The 25,660-nt window shown below is 48.3% G+C and overlaps 1 protein-coding gene across 3 annotated transcripts in view; it reads right to left on the bottom strand.

Moving 5' to 3' along the window:
- Positions 1 to 25,088, bottom strand: part of RFX2 (regulatory factor X2) — a 29,015-nt gene extending 3,927 nt beyond the window's left edge. Inside the window, exons 1-13 of one of the 3 annotated variants that reach the window (XM_033520169.1) lie at positions 24,807 to 24,979; positions 21,794 to 21,883; positions 20,785 to 20,864; positions 19,808 to 20,075; positions 15,530 to 15,604; positions 9,528 to 9,709; positions 7,113 to 7,232; positions 6,084 to 6,199; positions 5,190 to 5,308; positions 4,753 to 4,865; positions 2,539 to 2,690; positions 1,632 to 1,729; positions 460 to 609 (exon numbers count right to left, since the gene is read on the bottom strand). In XM_033520169.1, the coding sequence (XP_033376060.1) occupies positions 460 to 609; positions 1,632 to 1,729; positions 2,539 to 2,690; positions 4,753 to 4,865; positions 5,190 to 5,308; positions 6,084 to 6,199; positions 7,113 to 7,232; positions 9,528 to 9,709; positions 15,530 to 15,604; positions 19,808 to 20,075; positions 20,785 to 20,864; positions 21,794 to 21,883; positions 24,807 to 24,911 (1,668 nt within the window). In that variant the 5' untranslated portion in view covers positions 24,912 to 24,979. Of the gene's footprint in view, positions 1 to 6; positions 610 to 1,631; positions 1,730 to 2,538; positions 2,691 to 4,752; positions 4,866 to 5,189; positions 5,309 to 6,083; positions 6,200 to 7,112; positions 7,233 to 9,527; positions 9,710 to 15,529; positions 15,605 to 19,807; positions 20,076 to 20,784; positions 20,865 to 21,793; positions 21,884 to 23,059; positions 23,599 to 24,806 lie in introns of those variants that run through there. The other 2 variants (XM_015651900.2, XM_033520170.1) reach the window with 2 other exon arrangements.
- Between the last annotated feature and the right edge of the window lie 572 nt (positions 25,089 to 25,660).

The raw sequence follows: 25,660 nt of genomic DNA, 5'->3' as shown, positions 1-25,660 counted from the left end.
CAACCCAGGAATTAATTTCTAGCAGGCAAGGGCTGCAAACCAGCTCTGATTCACGGCCCCTCTGATCTGTCTGGACCACAGTAATTTTAGAACTACATCATTGTTGGTAGTGCTTTATTCTTCCCTGGAAAAGCGGTAAAGCATTGGAATGGGGTGCCCAGGGAAGTGGTGGAGTCACCACTCCTGGAAGTGTTCAAAAGATGAGTGGGGGCCATGGTTTAGTGGGCATGGTGGGGTTCTGGATGGTCCTGGAGGTCCTTTCCAGCCTTAATGATCTGTGAGTTTTACAGAAGCTCCTTTTCCACTGCTCACAGCGAGGTGGAAGATTTACCAAACCCTTCACCTTGTTCATTCAGCTGGGTCCCAGCACCAGGAACCGAGCACTGGTTTCAGGCAGAGAACCTGGCTGTGGAGCCCCTCTGGTGGAGCAGGAGAGGAGGAGAGGAGCCTGTGGGTTACCTGCACGTTGGCGAAGTCCACGCGGTTGAGGTCGCTGAGCATCTGGTTGATCTGGGACGTGTTCTGCAGCACGGCGCGCGCCGCCTGCGCCAGGTGGTTGAGGGACGTGTACCTGCGCAGGGTCTGGGCAAAGGCACTCACCACCCCCACCTGCAACACAGCAGTGGGGCTGCAGGGCATGCTCTGCTCCCTGGCCAGCCCCACATGCACCAGCACGGGCAGCGCTGCAGCCACCGGCCCTGCAAGCGTTCAAAACACGCTTGGGACGAGTTCAGCGGTGGCCTGGGCGGTCCTGGGGGAGTGGTCGGACTCAAATCATCTTAAAAGTCATTCCCAACCTAATCCTTGTGCCAGGAACTCAGAACAACTCGGTCAGCCCTTGGGCACAGGTGGTTGTAAAACACGTTGAGGGCGCAGTGTGGTTGGTGAAGCAGCGGTGTCGCTTTGGGTGCTGCTCGCTTTGGGTTGGTTTGGAGGGAATAAAGGATTCTGACCTCTCCCATGACATCTCCCTGGTTGTGTGGGCCACACAATGCTCCACCAGGTACAACATACACTCATCATAAAGCAGTGGAAGGACCCAAACCTAAATAATTCTATCATTCCATTATTTATTGTCTTTAAGTTATCAGGTTCAGTTTCAGTATCAGAGCCAGGTCACGCTCTGCCTCCAGCAGAGACCAGTAAGGTGGGAAGAGGCAGCAAGAATCCCTGGCTTTAGGTGAGCAGGAGCCTTGGGGCAATGCCACTCACTCCTGTGCTTTCCAGGAGGACATTCCAAGGCTGGGATAACAGGGAATGATCCCTGGAGCACTCCAGAGCTCCAGGAGCGTTTGGACAGCGCTCTCAGGGATGCTCAGGGTGGGATTGTTGGGGGGTCTGGGCAGGGCCAGGGGCTGGTGATGACCCCTGTGGGTCCCTTCCCACTCAGGACATTCTGTGGCTCTGTGATTTTCTCCCACAAAGCTTTATCTGCAATTTCAGGACACAGGAATGGCTCCACCATCAGCTTCTGGCACAAAGGAATTTCCCCACCTGTCCTCCCTCTCCTGGCTGGTTTTGGTTCAGAATCCATCATTGCACCGTGCCAGGTGGCCAAACCCCAGCAGGAATTTCCAACCCCTGTGGAAAACTGCAAGATGGAGACACAGTCTGGGCCCACCTCTGCTCACCTTGGTCTGCACAACCTGTGGGGGGAATTCACTCATGGCATTCATCAGCCACCCCTCCAGACTCTTGGCAAAGTTCCGGATTGCCTGGGTCAGTGTGCCTGCAAAAGAAGGCTGCACGGTCAGAAAGGATGATCTGTAGCATTTTGGGGCACCACTTTCTAGCTTAGGACTGTTGGGATAGCCCAGCCCGTGGTCTGGTTAGCTGAGATGTCAACTCAGCACCAAGGAAATCAGCTGGGTTGATGCACTCAAATTATTCTTTGATGTTATTACTCAAATTCTTATTATTCATTTTCTTTTTCATTTTTTTTTTCATTTTTTCTTATTCTTACTCTTTCTCTTATCATTACTTTTATGACAAATGGACTTAATGATCTTAGAGGTGTTTTCCAACCTAAACATTTCTATGGTTTTTTTTATTATTATTTTCTTTTCTCCTTTTCTTATTCATGGACCTTCTGAGCATTTTCCAAGCATTAAAATTTGCTCTTCAAAGACACCCTTGTGTCCCAGCTTGTGACAACCCTCAGAGGGACATTTGGGAATCCAAATCAGAGAGAAAACCCTCAATACCCCATCATTCATCTCCCAAAAAATCCAAACTCCTAATTTCCAGGAGTGCAGTCAGGGACAGGAGCTGTTCAAACAAAGACACCCAAGGAACCACATCCCAAAGAGCTCCCATATCCAAACTGTGCTTTTTTCCTGGCCAAAATCAGATGTGATATAAAACACACCCCATTTAAAAGGGAGAGGAATTCCCAGGGGGTAAAATGCTGCAGGGGGAACCCTGCTCTTGCCATTATATTTGAGACAAACACCTCCAAGTGGGTTTTTATAGTTGAAATTTTCGTGGTAGCCAGAGTGAGACGGGACTCAGGTCCCTGGTGGGGCTGTGGGTACTCACTGGGAACTGGCCTGAGCACGTCAGGGATGAGGATCTCCACCAGAGCCTGGTACAGGATGTGGTCACAGCTCCTCATCCACTTGAGGATGGGCTCGTACTTGCACAGGGTGATCAGTTTGTCCTTTGGGAGGGTCCCTTCGGGTTCCTCCTCACTGCAGGAGAAGGAGGGGGAAGGAGACAGAGTTAGCAGCAGGTCTGCATTCAGTGCTTTCCCCTTCCCTCTGCATTTCTAACTCAAATTTTCAGCAGAAGAAAGATGCTTGTGTGCCTTGCAAAAGGAAATGTTTGACTGCTCGTGCAGGTTTAGTCCCTGCCAGCACCTCCCTGTCCTCGGGGCCAGAGCTCAGAGCAGTTTTCCCTCAAATCCACACTCTTGGTGCTTGGCCTGCCTTCCCCTCTTCCCTTTTTAACTCCACTGCCTCTCACACCCCCTGCTCGTGTGGGAACTGAGCTCCAGCACAGTCACTGCAGCCAGCAAAGGCTCAGCTGGCTCCTCCTCACAGCCCCAGCTCTTCCCAAAACCTTCCCACCTCTCTCCTCTGCTCTCACCCTCCTGAGCCCCAGCCCTGGGGACAAAAACCTTGTCCAGTGTAGGGGTAGATTAGCTGATATTGAGATATTTTCAAGGTGTTTAACACCTCCAAATGCTGAATGTTTTCAGAGGAAGGAGACTGAATGTTTGGATTGAATTTGTGGATGTATAAAGGCACAAGAAAGAGCAGAAACCTGAGTGCACTGCCAGAGCATCACAGCAGAGCTGCTCACCCACACATTATGCTGGGAACTGGGAATTTGGAAGGGTCTTTCCCCATGCATTGCATCAAAATCAGTAAAGCCAAGCCTTGAACGTGCTCTAAAGGGGAACTTTGAGCCTCAGCTTGCAGAATTTTAGTGCTGAGCTCCATGGGCATAACTCCTGGAGAACCCCACAAGGAAAAACAGATCATGAAACCTCTGAAGTACATCCATGTTCTGCATCTTCTCACACTTCCAGTGTGCCACTTCCTAATATTTGGGGTTTATATTTATATGTTTATATAAAGAAGGGGCAGGAGTGTGTTATTTACCTCTCTGGGTTACTGGCAGGGGTGGGAGAAGTGGGAGAGCCCTGCAGAAAAGCTGCCTCCAGATTCCCCTGTGTTCCTAGAAACAGCTCCTGGGGTGTTGCAATCTGCCTGGGAGCTGTTCCCTCAAGAAAATAAAATTTTTAAACCAAGCAAACACAGCTGCAGTGATTTCTTGCAGGAAAATATCCCCTGGGCAACATCTACAGGGCCATATTCTACAGATTGTTGAGGGTTTTTTGTCTATTACTCAATGTTTTACCATTTTTCTTCTGAATAGAAAACCTTTGTCTTTATAGCATCAGTAAGAGTGGACAGATTTGTGACAGAAATTTTAAGAAGAAACCTTCACTTTTTCAATTTTCTCTGTTTTCACTTATTTCCATTTCCCCTGGCAGCAGCTCCCAGTGCATAAAGGATGAGGAAGAGGCACAGCAACGAGCCAGGCAGGAGTGAGAAGATTAAAAGCAGCTTGGTTTGCAATGGTCTGCCTCAAAACATGAGGCACTGACAGGTCTGGGCAGCCAGGCAAGGCAGAGAGTCAGTCTGGATATCCCTAAAACCTCAGAGAATCCCTAAAATCGGAGCCAGAGGATGGCACTGATTCCTGGCAGGGCATCACCACCCTCTGAGCCCTTGGGAGAGCAGGATCCCCTCTTTGCTGCAGGAGGTGCAAGGGACACGGATGTCCAGCCTCAGGATGAGAGGAAACAGCCCCAGATCTCCCCAGGGGAGGGTTTAGATTGGATATGAGGGAAAATTTCTTCACTGAAAGAGTGGTCAGGCACTGGACCAGGCTGTGCAGGACAGTGGTGGTGTCACCATCCCTGGAAGAATCTAAAAACGTGTGGATGTGGCATTTGGGGACATGGCTGTGTGGTGACCATGGCAGTGCTGGGCTGATGGATGGACTCGATCATCTTGGAGGGCTTTTCCAACCTCAGTGACCCCACAGCTCTCTCATCAGAGCAGACACTGAGCTCTGAACTTTGCTTTCCAATATTAAACACTTCCAATGCTCTTTGTCACAGCTCTGCAGGGCAGAAAATCCTCCCAAATCCTCCAAATCACTCAAAAAGCCTAAAAACACCTCATGCACCTTCAAAAGAGATCTATCTGCAAGCAGAGGAGAGGGAAGGCTGGGGAGTACCTGGAAGGCAGAGCAGTGGGGCCATCACTAGGGGGTGCCTTGGGACTCCAGAAGGATTGCCACAGCTTCTCGATGTAGTGAAACTGGAGGTGCATCACGACATCCAGAGTGGCCTGACAGCAGAGAACACCACGGGCTCAGCGCTCAGCTCGAGTGCTGCCACTCACAGGAAAGAATTTACATGAAAAACAACGGAATTGGCACTGTTTTAGTAACCAACTGAACATGAAACAGGTCACACAGTGAAAAAAAAAATCGATATTTGAGTTGTAATTCCTGGCAAATGAAGCGTTGCTGATTATATTCCAGTTTTTCCTAAGAGTGGGATATGAGCTGGCCACGTGAGTGATGCCCCACATCAGGCAATAAATCAATTTCAATAATAATAATAATAATAAATCAACAAATAATCACCAAAGAATATTGCAAACAAGCACCTCACAGTGTCTCCTGTAGAGAACCTGCAGAGTTTTCACGTCGTTCAAGGTGAAACCTTCTTGTAAGAGGACGTTACCGAGATCAGGGGCTGGGAACTCAGGAAAGACATGGGTTACATCTGGGAAAAGAAATTGGGAAAGATGGAGAGGGTTAGGAAAGCTCAGAGTACAGGTGAGCACAAGGTGCTGCTCTCTTTTATGTTGTAGCTGGGATGAGACAGGAAAAGTGAGATAATTTAGTCCTTTCCCTGATTTGTGCTGTTAAACTGAGAAAAAACAACCACAGCCCAATGGATTCAGTGGGGGAAGGAAAATGTTTCCTTTCTGTTTGTAATAAAAGAAACAAGAAAACATTATCCTCATCTACCATCCATTTGAATTTCCCCAAAGCCTGGAAAATGTCTCTCTGGGATTTAAGGGGAATAGAATTGGGCAGCAGAGGTGTCAGGAGCTGGGATTTGTGATGGAGACACAGATCCAGAGGGTCTGTTCCACAAGAGAAGGTCAACAGGGATCATCTCCACTCAGATCCTCACTGCAGCCTTTGCAAGGAAGGGAATCTGTCCCCCCTCTGGCCAGGACCTCCACTCTTCAATGGAGTTTAGATAAAACCAGATGGATTAAAAATATACCATGAGGGACCCAACAAACCCATGGGCTCAAGGAAAATGCCTTCCTGGGGAGTCAGCAGATAAACTCAGCAAGTGGGACACTACAAAAACCTATACAACACATACTATATATAAAAATAGATATATCCCAAAAAATTAAATGCTGTAGCTTTATTAGGAAAGCAAACAAATGCACAACAGTCAGGACTTGCTGGATCAAACCTTCCCCTTAAAGGCCAAATCCCAGATGTGGAATAGCTCATCAGCAAAGGAGTCTCCTCACCTATGAACTGCTGGTGGTGCTGGCTCTGAGCAGCCACTGACTGCTCGGGTGTGGTGTGGGGGTTGCTGTTGGATGCACTCTCTGCCATCCCATCCATCTTCTGGGCTGCTCTGTACCTAAATTCCAGCAGAATTAGGATGGGTTAGGTCCACACAGACAGGAGAAAACACCTTACACTGATACATTTACATATTTACAGCACAGATCTGTGAGCTTGTGGGGTGTTTGGTATATGTTTGAGGCAAACGTGTTGAGGGCTGATCATTTATATTGTGGACTCAAATGGGGGGGAAATGAGAAGCTCCTTTTGAAAAGCCTCCCCAGGAATGAACAAAGGGGCTAAGAAGTTTGGTGATGCCAAAAAATCCAAAAAGAGAAGCAGAGCTGCAGTGGGCTCCAGAGCAGACTCTGTCTCAAGCACTGACTTTTGCATTTACTTTCTGTTTGGGAGCTGAAGAAATAAATTCTGCTACTTCTGCACTTCAGCAACAACCAGAAATGTCCATGCTTGCAGGAGGCAATTCCAAATCCCTTTCCACACTGGGTTTTATCTGTAAAATTACTCAGCCACATTTAACACCATTTAACTTGCACTGGAAAACATCCAAAACCCCCAAATCCACCCAAATCCAGCACAAGCCTCCAGGTCCTTCACATTGATTTGGCACCAACATCTCCATAGCTGAGATCCTAAAGCATTTTGGCTACAGGGAGGCTGTGAAAGGTGGCACACAGGGTGGGACATGGCACTGGCAAGGAGAATAGGCAGATAAATCCCTTTCCATGGAATTCCAGGAGAGTTTGGGTAGGAAAAGTCTTTTAAAGGCCATTTGGTCCCTGCAATGAGCAGGGAAATCTTCCACCAAAACAGCTCCAAATCTCATCCAGCTTGGCCGTGGATATTTCCAGGGATGGGGAATTACCTGGGATAACTTTTGGACCTTTCCACAGCTCTGGCTTGAGCTTCCCAAGTGGAGCCAAATCCCAGGGACCTGCTGATGATTTTGGGAAGGGCCTGGGAGCACCTACCTCTGCTTCTGGTGGATGGGCTGCTGCCTCATGGCCATGTACTGGGTGTCCTCCTGCAGGCGGTTCAGGGGCGACTCCGGCTTCAGGCGGATCCCGTAGTAGTGATATTTGGAATTTCCCCTGGAAATACCAACTGAAGTGGGTGGAAGGGGCATTGTGGCCTTGGGTGCTTGGACAATCCACCCCATCTCATGCAGCACACAGCTGCCAAGCGCTGTTGGAGTGGCTGAAGGGATGAACTAATGAATTGCCATCATCTCCCAGGAAATTTAAACCCACGTCTGGCCAAGTGCAGCGAAATCCACGCTAAAACCTGGCCAGGTTTGCTCCAAGCAGCCTGTGGTGACTGGGGAAGAGGGGAGGGAAATGCTACAATACAAAGTGTTGATCAACAGAGTGACTGAAAGAGCACAGGGCACACTTTGCTGTTTGATCAGGGTTTAGGGATTTGTTTTTTTCAATAAAAACGAGCCTCCATCTTTATCTAGACTTGGATAAAACGAGCCTGACTGAATGGCCCACTAGGAAAAGAAAAATGTCTTTTAGTTGCCAGCACTTCTGCAGCAGCAGCACCAGGCTTTGATGTGGTTTTATCCTTGGAACTGCTGGTTTTTGCAGGTTTTGTAAAAACTGAAAGCGCTCTCCAAGCACAGGGGGCTGGAATTCTTTCTCCTTTGCTGCTGTGGTGCTCCTTGGGGAGGATGTGATCCCACCACCCTGGAGAGAGATGTGTCAGCTGGAGTTTTTCCACCAAACTGGAATTTTTTGGTCCCAGTGGGAGCGAGGACAGTTCTGCAGCCATGGACACGTGGTGACAGTGTGTCCACCCTGGCTTTGGCACATTTGTCACCATAAATGGGTGAATTGAGTCCTCAGAGGGAGAAGAGACCAAGCCAGGGAAGCACCAACAGCACCTCCAGAGTAGGGAGGCTTTAAACTCCTTTTCTGTGTCACTAAAACTGGGACTGGAGGCACCTCAAATCCAAGGATGCTTCCCAATGGAAAATAAGAGAAATATAAAGAGGAGGATTTATCAAATTGGGTTCTTTTTTGGGGAGAATTTGCTCTTTTCAAGGGCCCAGTTGAATTTTTGGGTCTTTGTCACTGCACTAAAGGGTTTTTCACACACCCCATGTTCAGCCCTAAGTGATTTAAGTTTTTGCAAAGTAAATAACAGCTGCCTTTATAACCTAAAATTAAAATGAGTAAGAAAATAATGGGGGTCAGCTCTTTCCATATCAATTGAGCTTCACTGTCCCCTTCCCAGCCTGCAGATTTCCAATTTTCAGTGCAGGTTTCTTTTTTGGCTCACTTGTTTATTCTTTAATCCTTGCTGGGATTAAAGAATTTCTCTCCTCCAAGGAAATTTCTTCAGAACTCTTGCATTTGACCCAATCTAGAGAAACCCAGTGCTCCCCTGCTCTTCCTACAGCTGTCACCTCCACATTCCAGCTGTGGAATGCCCTGGTCACATCTGGTTTTGCTCATAATTAAAACCCCAGATATTTAAGCTTGAATTTTATTATAAAATTATCAACAATCAGAGCAATTGATTAATATAATAATATATTAATAATAATAATATACTGCCAGTTTTACAGGCAATATATTAGCCACTTTTTAAATATCATAGGTTGGGACAAAGTTCACACTCAGCTGTGAAGAAGCTTTGGATGCTCCCTTGAAGGACACAGCTGTAATTACAGGAGTTTATTTTTAAGTTACACTTTTCTGGTAACATCTTACAGATTTTTGACAGATTAGAAGAAAAAACCCTCTTGCAAGATTCAGCTTGATGCTTTGGGTATTTCAGAAATAAATCATTTATAACTTTACACCTTGTCTACACCAAAGCTGTGGGCACAGGGTCTGTCATGGTGGATCTTTACTGGGACCAAAGGGAGAAACGGCTTCAGTGACCCAGAATTTTGGGCTCTGCAGTGGAAATTGTGAGGATGAGTTGCCTCATCTTTGTCAAGCAATACAGAATCCCAGAATATCCTGAGCTGGATCCCCCAGGGATGATCAGTGCAGCCCCTGGCCCTGCCCAGACCCCCCAACAAGCCCACCCTGAGCATCCCTGAGAGCGCTGTCCAAACGCTCCTGGAGCTCTGGCAGCCTTGGGGCCGGGCCCATTCCCTGGGGAGCCTGGGCAGTGCCAGCAGCCTCGGGGGGAAGAACCTTGCCCTGAGATCCATCCCAAGCCCTGGCACAGCCCCAGCTGTTCCCTGGGCTAATGGCACCCTCATGGGATGAGATATGGCTTCACATAAAACACATTTTCCCAGCGCATCAGGACCGGTTGGTTCCACAGAGACACCTGAACCTTCTAAAGATGCTCAGGCAGCTCTGAGTGCAGCAGAAACGCTGCAGGAGGGCCGATTTTTGTTTGTTTAACTGCAGATTCCCACCAACCTGGTGCCCAGGCGCCGAGTCCTCAGCCCCATGAAGACGGAGCGGATGAGCTTCCCGAAGGACGCGGCGTTGACGGGGTCCAGTTTGTGCTCCTGGCAGTGCCGCAGGTAATGGTTGTACAGGGAGCTCCTGGGCAGGCTCACACCTTCTGCTGTCTCGTAGTTATCCAGCAGCCACTGCAGCTTCAGGCAGGGAAAATAAAGAACATGCAAGTCTAAAGAGGGCTGGCATGTCAGGCGGGGTCGGCGCTTAAACATCCGGATGGAGAAGTTGGACAGAACTGAATAATTAATTTATATGAGTTAAATCACGTTCATTTGTAATTTGTATAACTTTATGTTAGTTTATAGGATGGCAAAAGCATCCCCAGCCCAAAGAAAACCTGTCAGACTTTTCATTAAAAATCCTGCTGCCACCTCAGTGTCCACCTCGGGTTTGGATGAATTCCTGCAGAGCCAAAATAAAGCTGTAAAAACCTCACATTTTCCAAGGAAAAGAGATCTTGAGATATTGCCTAAGAGAAATAAATTTTAGGGGAAGCAAATTGATGCAAAGTCTTTATTAATTGGAAGATTGGCATGTCTGTAACAGCTCCCTTAACAATAAAATTAACGGTTGCCAAAGCAACCTTCAAATTCTGAGGGAATCCATCTACTTTGCAAAATTTACTGTCTGAACTTCTGACATGGCTGTTGATTAAAATTTGCAATTAATATAAATTATTTATACCGAGATAATCAGAAAGGGCAGGTCCAGCACACGGTGTCAGCACAGGAATTAAAATGCAAAGCCCCCAATCTCCTTTAATTGACTAAATGACTTCAGCATCAGTAAAACGAGTGTTGTAATAATTGAATTTTGTGAGGAACTGGATGTACACATGGACTAATATCAACAGGGTGGTTAAGAGCCCTTTCACTGTCATGAGGGATGTCTGGGATTAACATTTTCCAGGCTCCCCTCTCCCTCCAGATCTCCATCCCTGCACCAGGACCAGCTGAATTCCCGGCAGATCAGGGCAAAACAGACTTGGGCTGTGGATGCCAAATATCAGCCACAGCATCTCCATAAAACAGAGTCCAAGCACATGTGGGAACTGAGCATGGATTCAGTCTGGAAGTCAGTGGGACTTGACAAAGGCCTGATCTGCACTCAGACCCTCTCCACTCCCACCCCAGTGTCCCTCTCCTTTCTCCCATTTTCTCTTGGTGACACTCCAAGGTCCCAGTCCACCACAAGGCTGGAGTTTTACCTCAATAATTCTTTGAAAGACGACCTGAGCTGTGTGATGACATCTCTGGCAGCTCACTCCACTGAGCTCTTTTCAGTTTCTGTGTTTCATATCCCACTCTGCTCTCACACAGAGGCTTTGCAGCACCCTCAGTGTGTGTTCTGTGGGTCTCCTTCACACATCCAAATTTAAATTGCTGCTACACAAAGTCAGCTGCATCCAAAACCGTGCACTTTAAGCTCTACAATTAAAACTATTCCATTCAGCCTGGAGGAGAGAAGGCTCCAGGGAGAGCTCCGAGCCCCTTGCAGGGCCTAAAGGGGCTCCAGGAGAGCTGGAGAGGGACTGGGGACAAGGCCTGGAGGGACAGGACACAGGGAATGGCTCCCAGTGCCAGAGGGCAGGGCTGGATGGGATATTGGGAAGGAATTGTTGGCTGGGAGGGTGGGCAGGCCCTGGCACAGGGTGCCCAGAGCAGCTGGGGCTGCCCCTGGATCCCTGGCAGTGCCCAAGGCCAGGCTGGACGGGGCTTGGAGCAGCCTGGGATGGTGGAAGGTGTCCCTGCCATGGCAGGGGTGGAACAGGATGGGCTTTAAGGTCCCTTCCAACCCAAACCATTCCATGATTTGTTGGCTGGAGCTGATCCAAATCCAAGCACAAATTCCCATGACTGCACCCCTCAGCTCTGGTGGCCTTTGGAGCCACAGCTGCAAGAAAGAAAATCCTCCCAGCCACTTTTCCCTCTGTCCCGCTTTTCAGGAGCCTCCTCTCCTCCTCCCACCTTCCCCCAGTTCCACAACACCCAAGACACTCTGATCTCCCACAAAGATCCTTCTCCAAACCCCAAGAGATGGTTTGTTAATGATCCCTAACAATCCTTCCTGCTCCCATCTGCAGCACTGACACCCCTGGAAGCCCCAAAAGGATTTTTTGTGGCCCTGAGTCTCCCTCAGCCATTCAGTTCCCTCTAACCCCAGTGGTTTTGCCATAAAACACCAGCAGGAATTCAGTTTTTAAGTTGTCCACATTTATGTTAATTTTGGCCCATCCCCTATATTTAAAAGATTATTGCTTAAGATCCTTTCAAATTTTTAAACCAGGTATTTTATTTATCCTATGGAAGATACTGAATGTGCATCAGGTATTTATCTCCTAAATCTTAAGCCTTAAGCCTTAAAAAAAATACAAAAGTTTTGTATTACTATGGAAAATTCAGATACAGATAAACCCTCTCTCATTTAAATTTGATCCTGGGCATTTTTATTCTAATCCCTGATATTTCTAGAAGATTCCCTTCATCTCCCAGCTTCCTTTTCCTGCAAATGTCTTTTTATATTCCCTTAAACATTGCAGAGTTTCACAATATGAACTCCCACTATTGAATTAGAAATTTATTATGAAGCACACAAAAGAGCATGAAACAGAGATCTGTCAGAATATAAATAATTTCAAACGTGATTTTTTGCTCTTCCTTCAAAACTAATAACACATTGGGCACTTAAAATGAGAAAATTAAAAACTCTTTCCATTTGAATCTCTTACTCTGTTTGCTGTCTGAATTTTGTTCAGTTGTGACAATCAGATATTCCCCAGTTTATTTCTGTTTATGCCACAATCAGGTTCCAATAAAATCACTCTACAGCCAGATGCTGCTGTGGTTGTTGTAGGCAATACAGGGGAACATTTAATTTTCATTTCTACCTTAATTTTATTTCTGTCTGACTGTTTGGTTTCATTTGAAAAAACCACTCTGGCAAAAACCTCATTCTAGTTCTATCCAAGGGTAGAAAAAGCCACTCTTGGGGCTGGCTGAGAAAATAAAAAAACTTTTTTTTTTTTTTGAAGGTCCAGGTTTGGAGAAGTTTTCTTGTGGGAGCTTCTATGAAATATAAAACAGGGTTTTTTGACCCATTTGTGCGTCGTATTTAAGGTGTTTTTAGCTGGGACCATGAGCAGCAGGTTCCTACATTTCCACTCAGTCGAGCTCAGAGTCAGGACAGAGCCATTCACTCACAGGAAAGAATTCCAGAGGGGTTATTTTGTGTCTTTTGGTATTTCATTTTGCAGACAATGAGGAAAAATCACATTTTCTCCCTACTCCCACTTGTGCTGTTGATATCCCAGAGCCACAGGGCCTCAGGCATCCAACTCCTCCAACTTCAGGCTGTTGTGTACAAAAATCACAGTTAATTTTCTCTGAATTCTTTTCATCATCTGCAAACTCACAACTGGCAAAGAAATAATCCCCAGCCCCAGGGTCTCTGCCACACATTGACTTCATCAGAGCCATCCTGAGTCACTGGGGCTCAGCAGGAGCTGCACCTGCCCCACTGCTTATTTCAAGCACACTTAAATAACCTCTCAGGGAGGTTTTGAAGCCAAATTCAGTTAGCAAGCTCCATTTCATATTGATTTTAGTTAAATTATGTGAAAAATTTCCTCTGGACTGAGATACCTTTAATTGTCCTCTTATTTTTTTCTTTTTAAAACCCCAAAGATTCCTGGCATGAACCATCTATCTGCTGATGGTAACAAAATAAACCTCATTATCCCAAGAACATTTTCCAAAATGCCAAATTTTAAACAAGGCACAGAAAACAATGAAGAACTCTGCAACCTTAAGCCTCAGAGCAATTAAATCCCAACTAAGTGGAATCATCTCATTTTCTCTCGCTTTTGCCAGGCTGGAATTCGCTTTGAGCCGTGACAAACTGCAGTCACCTGCTGCTGACACTGCTGTGTGCCAGCCATGGGGAATTTGGGATGGGTAATGCTCTCCCTGCCCTGCTGGTTTTGTTTTTGCCATGAAGAGGTGGGAACTGGAACATCCTGGAGAGCAGAAAGGTTTTGTAGCACAGCAGGAGCTGGGGAAGGTTCAGTGCTGGAGGTCACTGGGATGTCCCACACCTGCACTGGGAGCAGCTCTGGCCACTGCAGTCTCCAGGTGCTGGCTGCTCCATCCCTGGAGCATCCAAGGCTGGCTTGGACAGAGCTCTGAGCACCCTGCTCTGGTGGAAGATGTCTCTGCCCACGGCAGGAGGTTGGAATTAAATGAGCTTTGAGGTCCTTTCCAACCCAAACCGTCCTGGTCCAGCCTCCTGCTCCAGTCAGGGCTCACTGCCATGGGGCTCAGGTCCCTCACTCCAGCCCAGTGCCTCACTCAGATGAACCTAAAGGAACTGCAGAGCCTCCCTGGGCAATGGCACTGGAGCTCCTCCAGCTCTGGAACTGCCTGATCTGGAGCTGTGTCCCCTTCAGGCTCTGCTCATCCCTCTTTTTATTCCCACATGTCCCCAGACACCTCCCTGTGCCCTGGGAGGGCCGAGCAGGGACATTGGGGACACCAAGGACCCTGCAGGGCTCCTCAGCTCAGGCTCTGTGCCCTGCTGGGGGAATGGACCTGTACCTTGTGCCTGGAGCAGCACCTTCAGAGGGACCAGCTGAGGGTGGATGTGCTCAGGAAGGAGTTTGTTCGCTCCAGACTTTGTAAGAGCACTTAAATCTTAAGCCAGACTATGAACCATGACCCAGAACCAGGGACATCAGGTTCTGCACTTCTGCCCTGCAAGACAAGGGTGGGGAAGGTCTGATCAGGGGCTGGATGACCCCCACTCCATCCTGCACAGCTTGTGGTCAGTAAAATCTCTTTTCTACCTTTTGCTTTCTTTCCTCTGCCCTTTTCCTGATTTTTTTTTCCCAAACCTTGTCCTTGATGAACAAGAAAAACCCTGCAGAGCAACACAATCCTTGTGCAGCACTTCAGGAGGCACAGCCTGGGGTGGGAGGGATGCAGGGAGCTGCTCACAACAGGGACTGCCTGATCCTGCAGGTTTGTGTTTCCCCAACTACAACCAAACCTTCACCAAACTGAAATAAGGATTGAGCTCCCCCAGGAGCCCTGGCCTGGAGTTTGAAATCAGCTGAAGAGAATCAGACTCCTTTTGTTGTCTCAGGCTATTTATCCATGGTGAAGAAGCCAAAGTTTTGGGTTTATTTTTTTTTTGCAGACCCTAAGAATGACAACAAACCAGCCCCCAAACACAGAGGAAATCTGTTAGAAGAGAGAAGCAGCACATTTGCACTGGGATTTATGGATGCAGAACATGCTTGAGCTTAATCCAAACACAGGGAAACCAAAGCAAGTCCAGGGACTCCAACATGACCTGGATCAACCCAAATCTCCCCCAAGCACGTGCTCACCCCTCAGTGATGTAAAACCAAGATGTAAAGGCCCAGCAGAACAGTGGGAATATCACACAAAGCAGGGAAATCGTTGGCAGAGTGCGGAGAGAGAGGCCAGCACATGGATTTAGCACAGCATTGTGACAGGAATGGCCTTCCTGAGGCACAGAGAGAGGTAAAAAAGGCATTCACAGGCTTTTGGTGTGTGCTGGCTGAGGGGAATCTGTCACAACTCACATCCAGTCGTGGCTGTGGGTTTACAAGTCATTTTCCAGCCATTTTTCAGTTCCAGTGAAAGGAAAAGAACTTCCTCAAATGTGTTTATCTGATTGCCAGCAATTTCCATTGCAAGGCAGATGAAATAAATAAACACAGGGCAGAGGCAGTTAACAGACTCCAGAGCATCTCAGCAGCAAACATTTTCATGTGGCACTTTTTGCAGACTCTTTTTCCTTGGGAATGGGCTGTTTTGGGCAGCACAGCTCAATCACAGGCTGCTTTTGAGTGACTTGTGCTGTTGAATAAACCAAAGAAAGAATTCTCCTACCAAAGCAGGGGGAAAAGGTTGTAAATTCTGATTGTAACTTACATGGCTGTTGAGCAAACTGCTTTTGTGTGATGTAATCCCTTCATTTTTTTGTAGGTTTTCAATCGCCATTTCAAGCTAAAATCAAATGTGCGCAGGAGAGAGAGAAAAAAAAAAAAAAGGAAAAAGAAAGGAAATCAGATAGTTAGCAACAGCCAGGATTATTGTTTCTTTATTAATATTTGAATGATTAATGCTTTATATCAACAAGCTTGTGAAAAAGAGACAAACAGATGAGCACAGTTGGTGTGGATGGAGCTGCAGAGGCGTTACTGGGACATGCAAATGGACACACAGCAGGAATCCCCACGAGGGTGACACAGCAAGGCCAGGGGGGGCTTCTCTTCCACTAAAAGTGCTGCCTATTTATAAAAAAAAGCAATTTTCCTCCTCTTTTTCCTTTCCTGCTGAGAGCAAACCAACGGCAGACAGATCCAGTGCAGCAGCAGAGTAGCCAGGCCTTCCAAGGAGAGCTGGCAGTCATCACTTGGTTACTGTCACCTCTTCACATTTTGTCAAAAAAACCTAAAAAATTCAATAAAACTGGGCTGAAAGGAGAGTGCATGAACTGGGATGGATGAAGGCTCTCTGATGCTGAGGGCTGCAAAGGGAAGGGGGGAGGAGCCAGGTTTCAGCTGAGTTCTCCCCCAGAAGCCAGGATGGAACATTTGGTGCTACCTGAGCTCGTTTCTATTGATGTCAGAGGAGCTGAGGTGAGGCCTTCTGGCTCCTGAGGAGCTCCCTCACTCCCTGCCTGGCTCCTGCTCCACATCAGCCCAGCTGTGGCTGCTGCCTTGTGCCTCAGTCCTCTCCTGAACCCTTCTTGTCTTCTCCATTCTGCTACTGAGGCAGAACCTGGGAATCTCCTTCAGCAGATGGCTGCTGCTCCCAAAGCTCCAGTGCTCCCCTACAAGCTTTTTGCAAGAAAAAAAAATCCCCAAACCTCTTAAAGCCCCACATTAGAGCCTGGCAGGAGCAGAACCTGCTGTTTGTCTGCAGCAGATGTTGTTAAAGGCTGTATCTGTGCCCTGGCAGTGCACACAGAGCTCTGCTGCCTCTGTCCTCATTTAACACCTCTGTGGGCACAGCCACAAAGCATCTGCAGATGATCTGTCCATGGCCTGCTGCCCACACTCACAGCCTGCACTGACTCACCCCATGGTGGAGATTAAAGCTGAGATCCAGCCAGCCCCTGACAAAGCCAGGCTGTGTCCCAGGAGGGTGGCAGAGAACAGACCAGGCCTGGCTTCTGAAGGGACATCCAGCTGTGAAGGTGACACTCCAGCTCCAGCACACGCCCCTTGGTTTCCACCCCAAAGTGGAGCCACTTCTCGAGGTGTTCTCACAGAACTGAGTCTCAGGTTAGTGGTGTTTCTGAGAACTGCCTCACGCCGTGAGGGACCACGAGGAACCAAAGCCTGAGTGCTGACACAGCCTTCAGGAAATGAGTCAGACTTAGAGGGAGACCCAATTTCCTTCCTCTGCTCAGGGGCTCTTGGAGCAGCAGCTCTGAGGCAAGCACAGAAATGCTGCCTGGCCTTTTGCTGTTGGCAGCTGTCCCATCCAAAAGGACACCCAGCATATCTGCAGTAAAAAATATTACGGGGGAAAGACTAAAAGCTCTCGAGCAGCCCTGCAGGAAGGTGAAGAGCTTTGAGGAGCCACTCATGGGAGGTCTCAAGGATTTCCTCTCTTGGTCCAGACTGATTTAGGTGCAGATTAATAGTGCTGTGTTGGCACAGATATTGAATGGAACTGTGCTGTTTCAGCCCATCTGATGGAGCAGAACATTGGAATTCCAGCAGGTAGAGAAGGTTTCTAAAGAGGTTTCTGAAGTATCTGAAGATTTTTCTTTAGTGCACACAGATTTCACCAAGCATCTCTCAACCTCCTGGGGCAGCTCTTGGAGCACTGCTAATCCTGAAATTCTCCCTTGTTTCCATCCTCCTCTGGGATGCTCTCCTTGGTCTTGGGGTCTCTTCCCCAAGCCCTCAACACCTCCAATCCCTCTCCTTCCCACTGCTGACCACTCTGATGTCCATCCCCAAGGCCACTGCAAACACTTTGGCTTCTCTGGCTCCATCTGCTCAAGCTCTGCTTTCCTTTCCTCCCACAGAGCTCCCAGTCCTGCCCCACCACGTTTTGCCAGGACTACCAGAGCCCCTCTGGTCTCTTTAACACCAGAATTCCCAGTCTCTGTTTAGGCTGGAGGTTAAAACAGAAAATAATGTTCCTGCCCATGGATTTGATTCAAATTGCTCTCCTTAAGCCACCCATCCTTTCTTGTGGCTGTCCCTGGATCCCTGGCAGTGCCCAAGGCCAGGCTGGACGGGGCTTGGAGCAGCCTGGGATGGTGGAAGGTGTCCCTGCCATGGCAGGGGTGGATCTGGATGAGCTTTAAGGGCCCAAACCAAATGACTCCACGATTAAGTGAAATTCCAGGCAGTCAAGGCTCTGCTCCATCCCCCTGAGACCCCGGTCTGTGCTGCAAGGATTGAAAACCACACACAGACACAGCCCTGGACTGCCTGCCAGGCTCTTTTCCACCTTTTCCAGCCCTTCCTCAGATATTTTGTGTTAAAATACCTTCAGAAAGCTCATTCCTACATGCAACAGAGTGGATTTATCTCAGATGTATTTCCATAAAGGTTGCTTTCTAAATTTTTTTTTTTTTTCTGAACAGCCTTATCTCATGTAATAACCACCAACTAAATCCATTCGTGGGATATTTCTACTGACATATTTTCCACTTGGGCTTTTATATTGTGCTCATCACTATGGAAATGACAAAAAACCCCAAACAACAGAAAAAAAAAACCCAAATCCCCCAAAAATCCACGAGTAAAGTTGTGCAGTTTTGTAAGATGCAGTCCCACACAGGTGATGCTTCCAAATAATAACTTTGAGCAAAACCCAAACGATCCAGTGCTAACTTTTAACTGTGGATAGTTAAAACACACACACACACACAATTGTCACCCAAGTAAAGAACCTCAGCATCTGACATTTTCTGTTCCACTCAAACTAAGGAATTTTGCCCTATGTCTACCCAAGGCAGAGCACATTTACTGCAGGATCAAAGTGACCTTTCAAGGCACAAAGATTCAAAAAAACACAAAGTCTATATCCTAAAACTCAGTGGGAAAAGAAAGTACAACATAACAGGCCAGATTTACAAGAATTCTCAGTAGCAACAGCTCCTGTTTTTCTCCCTAGTGATGCTGCTCACATTTGAAATTCTGGCTACATACCCTGAATTACACCTACATTAGTATTTATATTTATATATGAATGCATAAACACACAGAAGTCTGCAGAGGGAGGTGAGCAGTGTCCCATGAAATGAGCTCCAGGCACTCCTGGAAGCTGCTGAGGGCTGGGAGATTCCCAAATCAAAGCCCTGGTGCTTCTCCCTGCAAAAAGGCTGATTTGGGTGAAGGGCTGTAAGCCCTCAGTCCCACAGCTTCCAGCACCAGCTGAGCTTCCAGCACCTTCCACCTCAGCTGGAGGGACGCATTTTAAAGAAATCAGAACTTTAAACCATTTCTGTTTGATCAGTATTACCCCTAAGAGACATTTTCTAAACATGTGGCAAGGACAGAATACACAATGGTGTAGGACATATAAACACAAAGGCTTTTTGATCACTGTGCACTTGGCATGATCAGCTTGACACAACTTGTGTGCTAATTATTCACTGGGTAAAGGAAGGATTTCTCAGGTCTCTTCATAATTGAAGATATATTTCAATATTTTGGGTGAGAGGAATGATGGATTTGTCTTTACAAACAAGCTGAGGGTCTGCTGGTAAATAAAACTAGCACTGAGAGATAAAAGAAACAATGGGAAGGATTCCACTGATTGATGAATGGAAAAAAAAGTGGATTAATTTTCCTGACGTGGCTAAGCATGCGTGAGATGTTTCACTTATTAGAAAACATAAATAAAGACAAATCTTTAAAAGCCAAAATAATTTTGCTTGAGGAGTGAAAAAAAAAAACCAAACCAAATCAAATGCTTCATAAACATTTGAATGATTAATGCTTTCTCTTCTCTAATCTTTTCTAATGCTGCATAATTTCAGTGATCTGCTGAGCGAGAGGGACAGTCCAACCCAAAAACAAGTGCGGTACACCAGTGTCTATTCTCTCCCTTGCACTCATGGCAGGTTACAGACATATACAGTGATAATGACAGGTCAGTTTTATTTTCTGAAGGCTTTTCAGTTCCCTTTGGAATCATTGCTGGCCCCCGAGCTGCGCTGCCTGCAGGGCTACATACCGTTGCTGGAGAGGAGCGTGAGGTGTGTGACAGAGAATGTCTAGAGTTCTCCAGCCCCCCATGAATGAGATAGGCTCCCGAGCCGGAGAGGATCTGACTTCCCCCAATGTCCATGGTGATGCCCACCATGTTGTGAGAGGGAATGGCTGTAGGAGAGGATGCCGCTGTAGTCACCTGAGCTCCACCTCCTCCCTGCGCTTCGAAATAGGGCGCGGCGCTGGCGGGAGCGTAAATCTGCGCCTCGCTGCTGTAGGAGTAGGCGGCTCGTCTGTGCAGGGGAAAAAAGGGGGACATGGAGAGGAGCTGGAAGAGGGAATCCCGTGTTTGACAGCTCCTGAAAGCTGGGGAAGTGTCAGAAAAACCCCTCAGGTATTGGTGGGGTTTGCGCTGTTGGAATCTGTGCCGGGATCAATCGGCCCCGCAGCACAAGCTCACGGCGAGGGCAGAGCCTGGAGCTCTTGTAAAACTGGGGTGAGGAAGGACAAAAAGAGGCACAAAATGGGGCACAGCAGAGAGGAGGAAGAGGAAATTCTAGGGTGGAGATGCCCTGGCACAGCTGTGGCTGGAAGTGTCCAAGGCCAGGTTGGATAAGGCTTGGAGCAGCCTGGGATAGCAGAAGGTGTCGGAAGGAGATGCTTTAAGGTCTTTTCCACTTCAAGCCATGCTGGGACTCCTTGACTCTATAAAATCTTCCAACACCTCCTTTTTCCTCTAAAAGTTCCACTCCTAAAGCTGCCCATGCCACCACACAAAGTGCCTGGCACAGGGGAACAGCAGCTCCTTTCCTGAACAGGATTCCCTGGAGAAACAATCCCCCCATGAGGACAACACCCCCAGGGCTGGAGTCTGGCTGAAACCACCCTCACACCCAACAGAACACCTGAAACAGCTCCTCCTCTTCCTCTTCCCACTGTGGGGCTGCCTGGGGCTGGGAAGGGCAGGGAGGTGGGAGGGGGACAGCTCAGAGAGGCTCTTACATGGTTCCATTGGTATAAACAGCTTCTCCTCCTTCCACATACTGCACCTGGGCTGGATAAACGTGCTGCACGGTCTGCACCTGCAACAGGCAGCAAAAAGTCAGGGATTGCTCAGGAAACACTGGTTAAACTGCACAGCTCCAACCTTACCCTGACACTCAGGCTTTCTTCTTTAAAAAAAAGGGGAAAAAAAACCCCAAAACAAAACAAAACTCCTGCCCCTCCTCCCCTCCATGCTTAGGAATCCCAAAGGAGGTTTTTATTTCCAAAGGTCAAGTTAAAATAGATAAGTAAGTGGTTGCTCCATGAGCAGTGGAAACAATGGAGCTGGGTTTCCTCTGGACACGTGTCTTGGGGTGACTAATAGGGGTGAGCTCATTCTGCAGCCTTTCCTTCAGAGGGGAGCCTGACAGTGTCCAACTGCACCCCAGCCCCCTTTTATTCCTCTGGGAGGGATGGAGTTGCCCTCTGACAATTTTTTTCCCCCTGAAATGGAGCAACCAAATGAAAAATCACTAAAGGAAAAAAAATTAAGAAGGTCAGACTCGCTGTCCACATGGAGCAGCACCACATATCCCTGGTTTCTTAGGAAACAAGCCCTGGAAAAGGCAAAGTTCAAATAAATAAAAACACTTGCAGGGCTCTCTGGCACCAAACCTTTCTATGGAGCCACGTGCAGTCGTAAATTTGTTTAATTAAAAAAAACCCAAACATTTAGCCTCTAAAGAAAGATCTTTACCAAAGGAGATTGCTTTTAATTTAACTTTGATTTAATAAATGCTTTAAAATTGAAGTTGAAAGCATCCATCAAATCTTCAAATACATGAAAGACAACTGCTACAGCAAAGGTTCTTCCTAAACTTCAAATATCTCGAGAGTCTCTTTTGTCATGATTCTAAGAAAGGAGAGAGCTGGAGAAAGTGATCCCAGCTCTCTGACTGCCCACAACTCTTTAATTAAGATTTTTCTAGATCTGGCACAGCTCCAAAGTCCCCAGAGTGTTCATTACCTGTTGTGGAACCTGCTGGACTCTGGGAACAGAGATTTGCTGCATCTGCGCCCCTTTGGGAGCGGAGCCTGTGGCTTGGACCAAAACCCTCTGCAAGGAGAAGATACAGGAAGAGACAATTTCAGAACATATCACAGGTGAGCCAGGTGCTCTTTTCCAAAATTTCATGGCCAGCTTGCCTCTGCAAGCAGCAGTGGCATCCTGTAATTAATGTCACCCTCCATGGGCTGCACCAGCCTGAACTCAGCCCCCTGAATCTGGGCAAAGCTGCCTCCACACTTTCTGACAGGAATCATCTTTAAACCTCCACAAAAGGACACAACAGTTCATTGATAAGTTCAGCTAGATAAGAATCACTCCTCACACATCCACATTTGGCTGCAAGGTTCCTTCTCTGTTAAACCCAACCACACTCTGCCTCCTGCAACAAGAAATCCCACCAAGCTTCTGCCAGCAGCGAAGCTCAGGTGGTTCTGCTTCTCCCTGCAGTGCCACCAAGGGCACAGGGATGTTTGGTGGTGTTTTTGATGTTTTGTGGTGGTGGCTCTGTCGCTTCCATCATCCCTGTCCTTCACTCCACTTTTGGTCTGAGGTTGTCAACACATCTCAGTGTGCTCAGCACCTTCAGACCCAGCAAAAGAAATGTGGGCATGTGGTGGATGGAAAGAAAGGATTGACTGGGAACACAGCCAAGCATCTCCATGGCCTTTTAAACCTTCTCCAAGCAGACACATCCTCTGTGCTTGGAGGCTTTAAAAACCCCCAGGAGTTTGGGCCGACAGATCAAAGAGCCAGAAAACAATCCCAGAAACAACCCTGATAATTACTGGCTACCTTATACATGGGTATTTATGATTTTTAGCCCTCCCAACATATCCATGTAACAACCAGAAACCCAGTTTGAGCAGAATTACAGGTTTGTGACAATTGCCCAGACCTGCAGGCAGCTGCTCCATCCACAGTCCCCAGGCTGCATTCCCTGCAGATCCCACACTCATATCTGCCATCACCTGGCCTGTTTTCCCTCCACAAGGGGCTGTCACCACTGCAGGATGGGGACACCACGAGCCCTTTTTGAAGTCAGGCCTTGGCAGTGCCACCAACATCAAAGACTCTTTCCTTTCTCCTACTTTTTTTCCCCATTTTCTGGCATTGTTTTTGCCAAATGCCACATCCCTGGCCAGGCTGCCCAGCTCAGCTCCTCGCTGCCTCCAGGTGCTCTGCTAACACCTTCCAGCCAAAATAAGGATGATTCCTATTTCCAACCTGGGAGGTGAGGCCATCCTGCCCAAACAGCCTCTGCTCACACAGAAAGGGGCACTGGTGCTCAACAACCCCGAGGGCTCCAGCCTCCCACCATTCCTGCTGCCAACAGTTCATTCCCAGTGTTTTCCTTGTCCTGCTGGTGGGAAGGGATGGCTCTGGATGCTCCTCCTCTTCAGCACTCTTCCACCATCCCCCAGATTTTCCTCAATCCACGGTGTTCCACTCGGTGCTCCGTGGCACAGGCAAAAGCTGGATGGGTGATTTCATAACCCAAAGGATTTCCAGCCTTTGTTCACAGCCAAATCCACATCACTGATCCCAGGGACACGTGGCACTGCTGGTCACTGCTGTCCCCATCCCTGCCACACCAGCAGGGAATGCTCCCCGTGGATGGGAAGGCTGGGAGGTGACAGCAGCGCTCTGGATCGCCCGATGGGAATGTCCATGGCTCCTGGAGAGCTGAATATTCCTTCTGATTCCTGATCTTTAATCGTTCCTTTTCATCAGCATCCAATGGCAGCTGCTGCTGCTCACTTGGGAGTTGGAGAAGGATGAAGCTGAGTTACACCCACCCATCCCCTTATCCCTCCAGCTTCCTGTGACAGAAATTTCTTTTTGAAGTTCCCCAAAAGGCATAAAAAAGGAACAAAAAGGAACCAGTTTCACTTAACCCTTCCTGTTTTGCACTGGGTGGTTCCCGTTCATCACTTAAAGCCATCACTTGTCTCCTGCTGGGCCTCCCAAATGCAGCATATTCATGGACATTAATCAGAAATCCCTCCTTTGCAAATTAAAACGTTGGGATCTGCCTACCCAAGGAAGAGACCATGGAATCATGGAATGGTTTGGGTTGGGAGGGACCTTACAGGTCACCCAGTGCCACACCTGGACACCTTCCACCATCCCAGGCTACTCCAAACCCCGTCCAGCCTGGCCTTGGGCACTGCCAGGGATCCAGGGACAGCCACAGCTGGCTGGGAAATCCACTCCAGGCTCTCCCCACCCTCCCAGGGAGGAATTCCTTCCCAATATCCCATCTACATTCCACTTTTTCAGTGGGGAGCCATTCCCTGTGTCCTGTCCCTCCAGGCCTTGTCCCCAGTCCCTCTCCAGCTCTCCTGGAGCCCCTTTAGGCCCTGCAAGGGGCTCTGAGCTCTCCCTGGAGCCTTCTCTTCTCCAGGTGAGCACCCCCAGCTCTCCCAGCCTGGCTCCAGCCCTTGGAGCAGCTCTGTGGTCTCCTCTGCACCAGCTCAGCCCTGTCCATGCCCTTCTGAGGACCCAAACCTGTCCCCAGCAGTGCAGGGGGAGGCCAGGAGGGCAGAGCAGAGGGGGGAATCCCTTCCCTGACCTGCAGCTCCTCAGAGGATGCAGCTCTGGCTCCTGCACCCTCCCCAGCACCAGCTCTGCCCTCAGCTCTCCCCATCCCTGGAGCCTTTCAGGACTGCTCCCTCTTCCCCTGCTTTTACTGACAACAACAGGAAATTCATCCAAAGCAAACACCCAGCTGGCACAAAGTGACTCCCTTGGGGACCTGAATTAAACCCCAACCCCCAAATCCCCCCAGGGGGATCGGGAGGGCTGAAACCCACAGGGCCTTCACACCCAACCCAACAACAGGTTATCCCCGCTACCTCAACGAGCTAAAAACCCTCTCCCAGCTCTCAAAACCCGGGATTAAAACCCCATCTGGCAGGGAAAGCAGGGCTCTTCTCCATGGAAACAGCATCCCCAGCTGTGCATGCGTTACCTGCTGCGAGGCTGGCACCGGCTGCACCACCGGGGCCTGGGCTGAGGCCGACGTGTGAAGCGCCACGGACGCTGCTGGGTCTGATCCACCCTCAGGACTCTGCATGCTCACTGCTGGGGACAGCACAGGGACATCAGTGGGGACAGCACAGCACAGCCACACACCCCCCAAAAAACCCCTTTAAACCACGGGGAAAATCCCAGTGGAAAATCCGGAGGGAAGAGCTGGGTTGGGAGGCAGCTCCCGTCCTACACGCGGGACTCTTTTTAGTCCTGGAGCTAATTTTAATGCAGAATTCTATTAAGGAAAAAGAAAGTTGCACAATTGTTTCAGTGAGAGGAGAGGGAAGGAACAGAAAATGCACTTCTATATTTAACCGAAAAGTGGCGTTGGAAAATTATTGTGTCACAGTGAGCATCACACATGATCGGGAAGAATAGGGGCAGATTTTTAAAATAAAATTTATCCCCCTCTGTCTCATCACGTTTAACTACTGCAAAAAAGCTTTTCATCAAACCTAAGCCCATGCCTGGAATTTAGAGCTAAGATTTCACTGGCAAAGCGGGGTGGTCAGCTTGGGTTTATAACCAGAAATAATCAAGGATGAAGAGCGCGTGAACAATAATTCAGATAATTTTATAAATAATTTTAGAGCCTCCAAAGCAGCATCTCCACCCTCCCATCCCTGCCCTTGCCCCAAAATCCCACCAAGGTCCCAAACATTGCCCTCCACTGCCACAGAACCCTGCAGAGCTGAGCCATCCTCAAATCCCTGAGTCCCAGCTCTCCCTCCTGGCACTGTCCCAGCCCCTGGGGACACCGAGGGATGCTGAGATGCACACAGTGGCATTTGG

The sequence above is a fragment of the Parus major genome, chromosome 28, assembly GCF_001522545.3.
Source record: "Parus major isolate Abel chromosome 28, Parus_major1.1, whole genome shotgun sequence".
In the NCBI taxonomy this organism is placed as follows: Eukaryota; Metazoa; Chordata; class Aves; order Passeriformes; family Paridae; genus Parus; species Parus major.
Note: the sequence above shows the minus strand (reverse complement) of the source record. Positions and strands in the feature narration are given on the sequence as shown.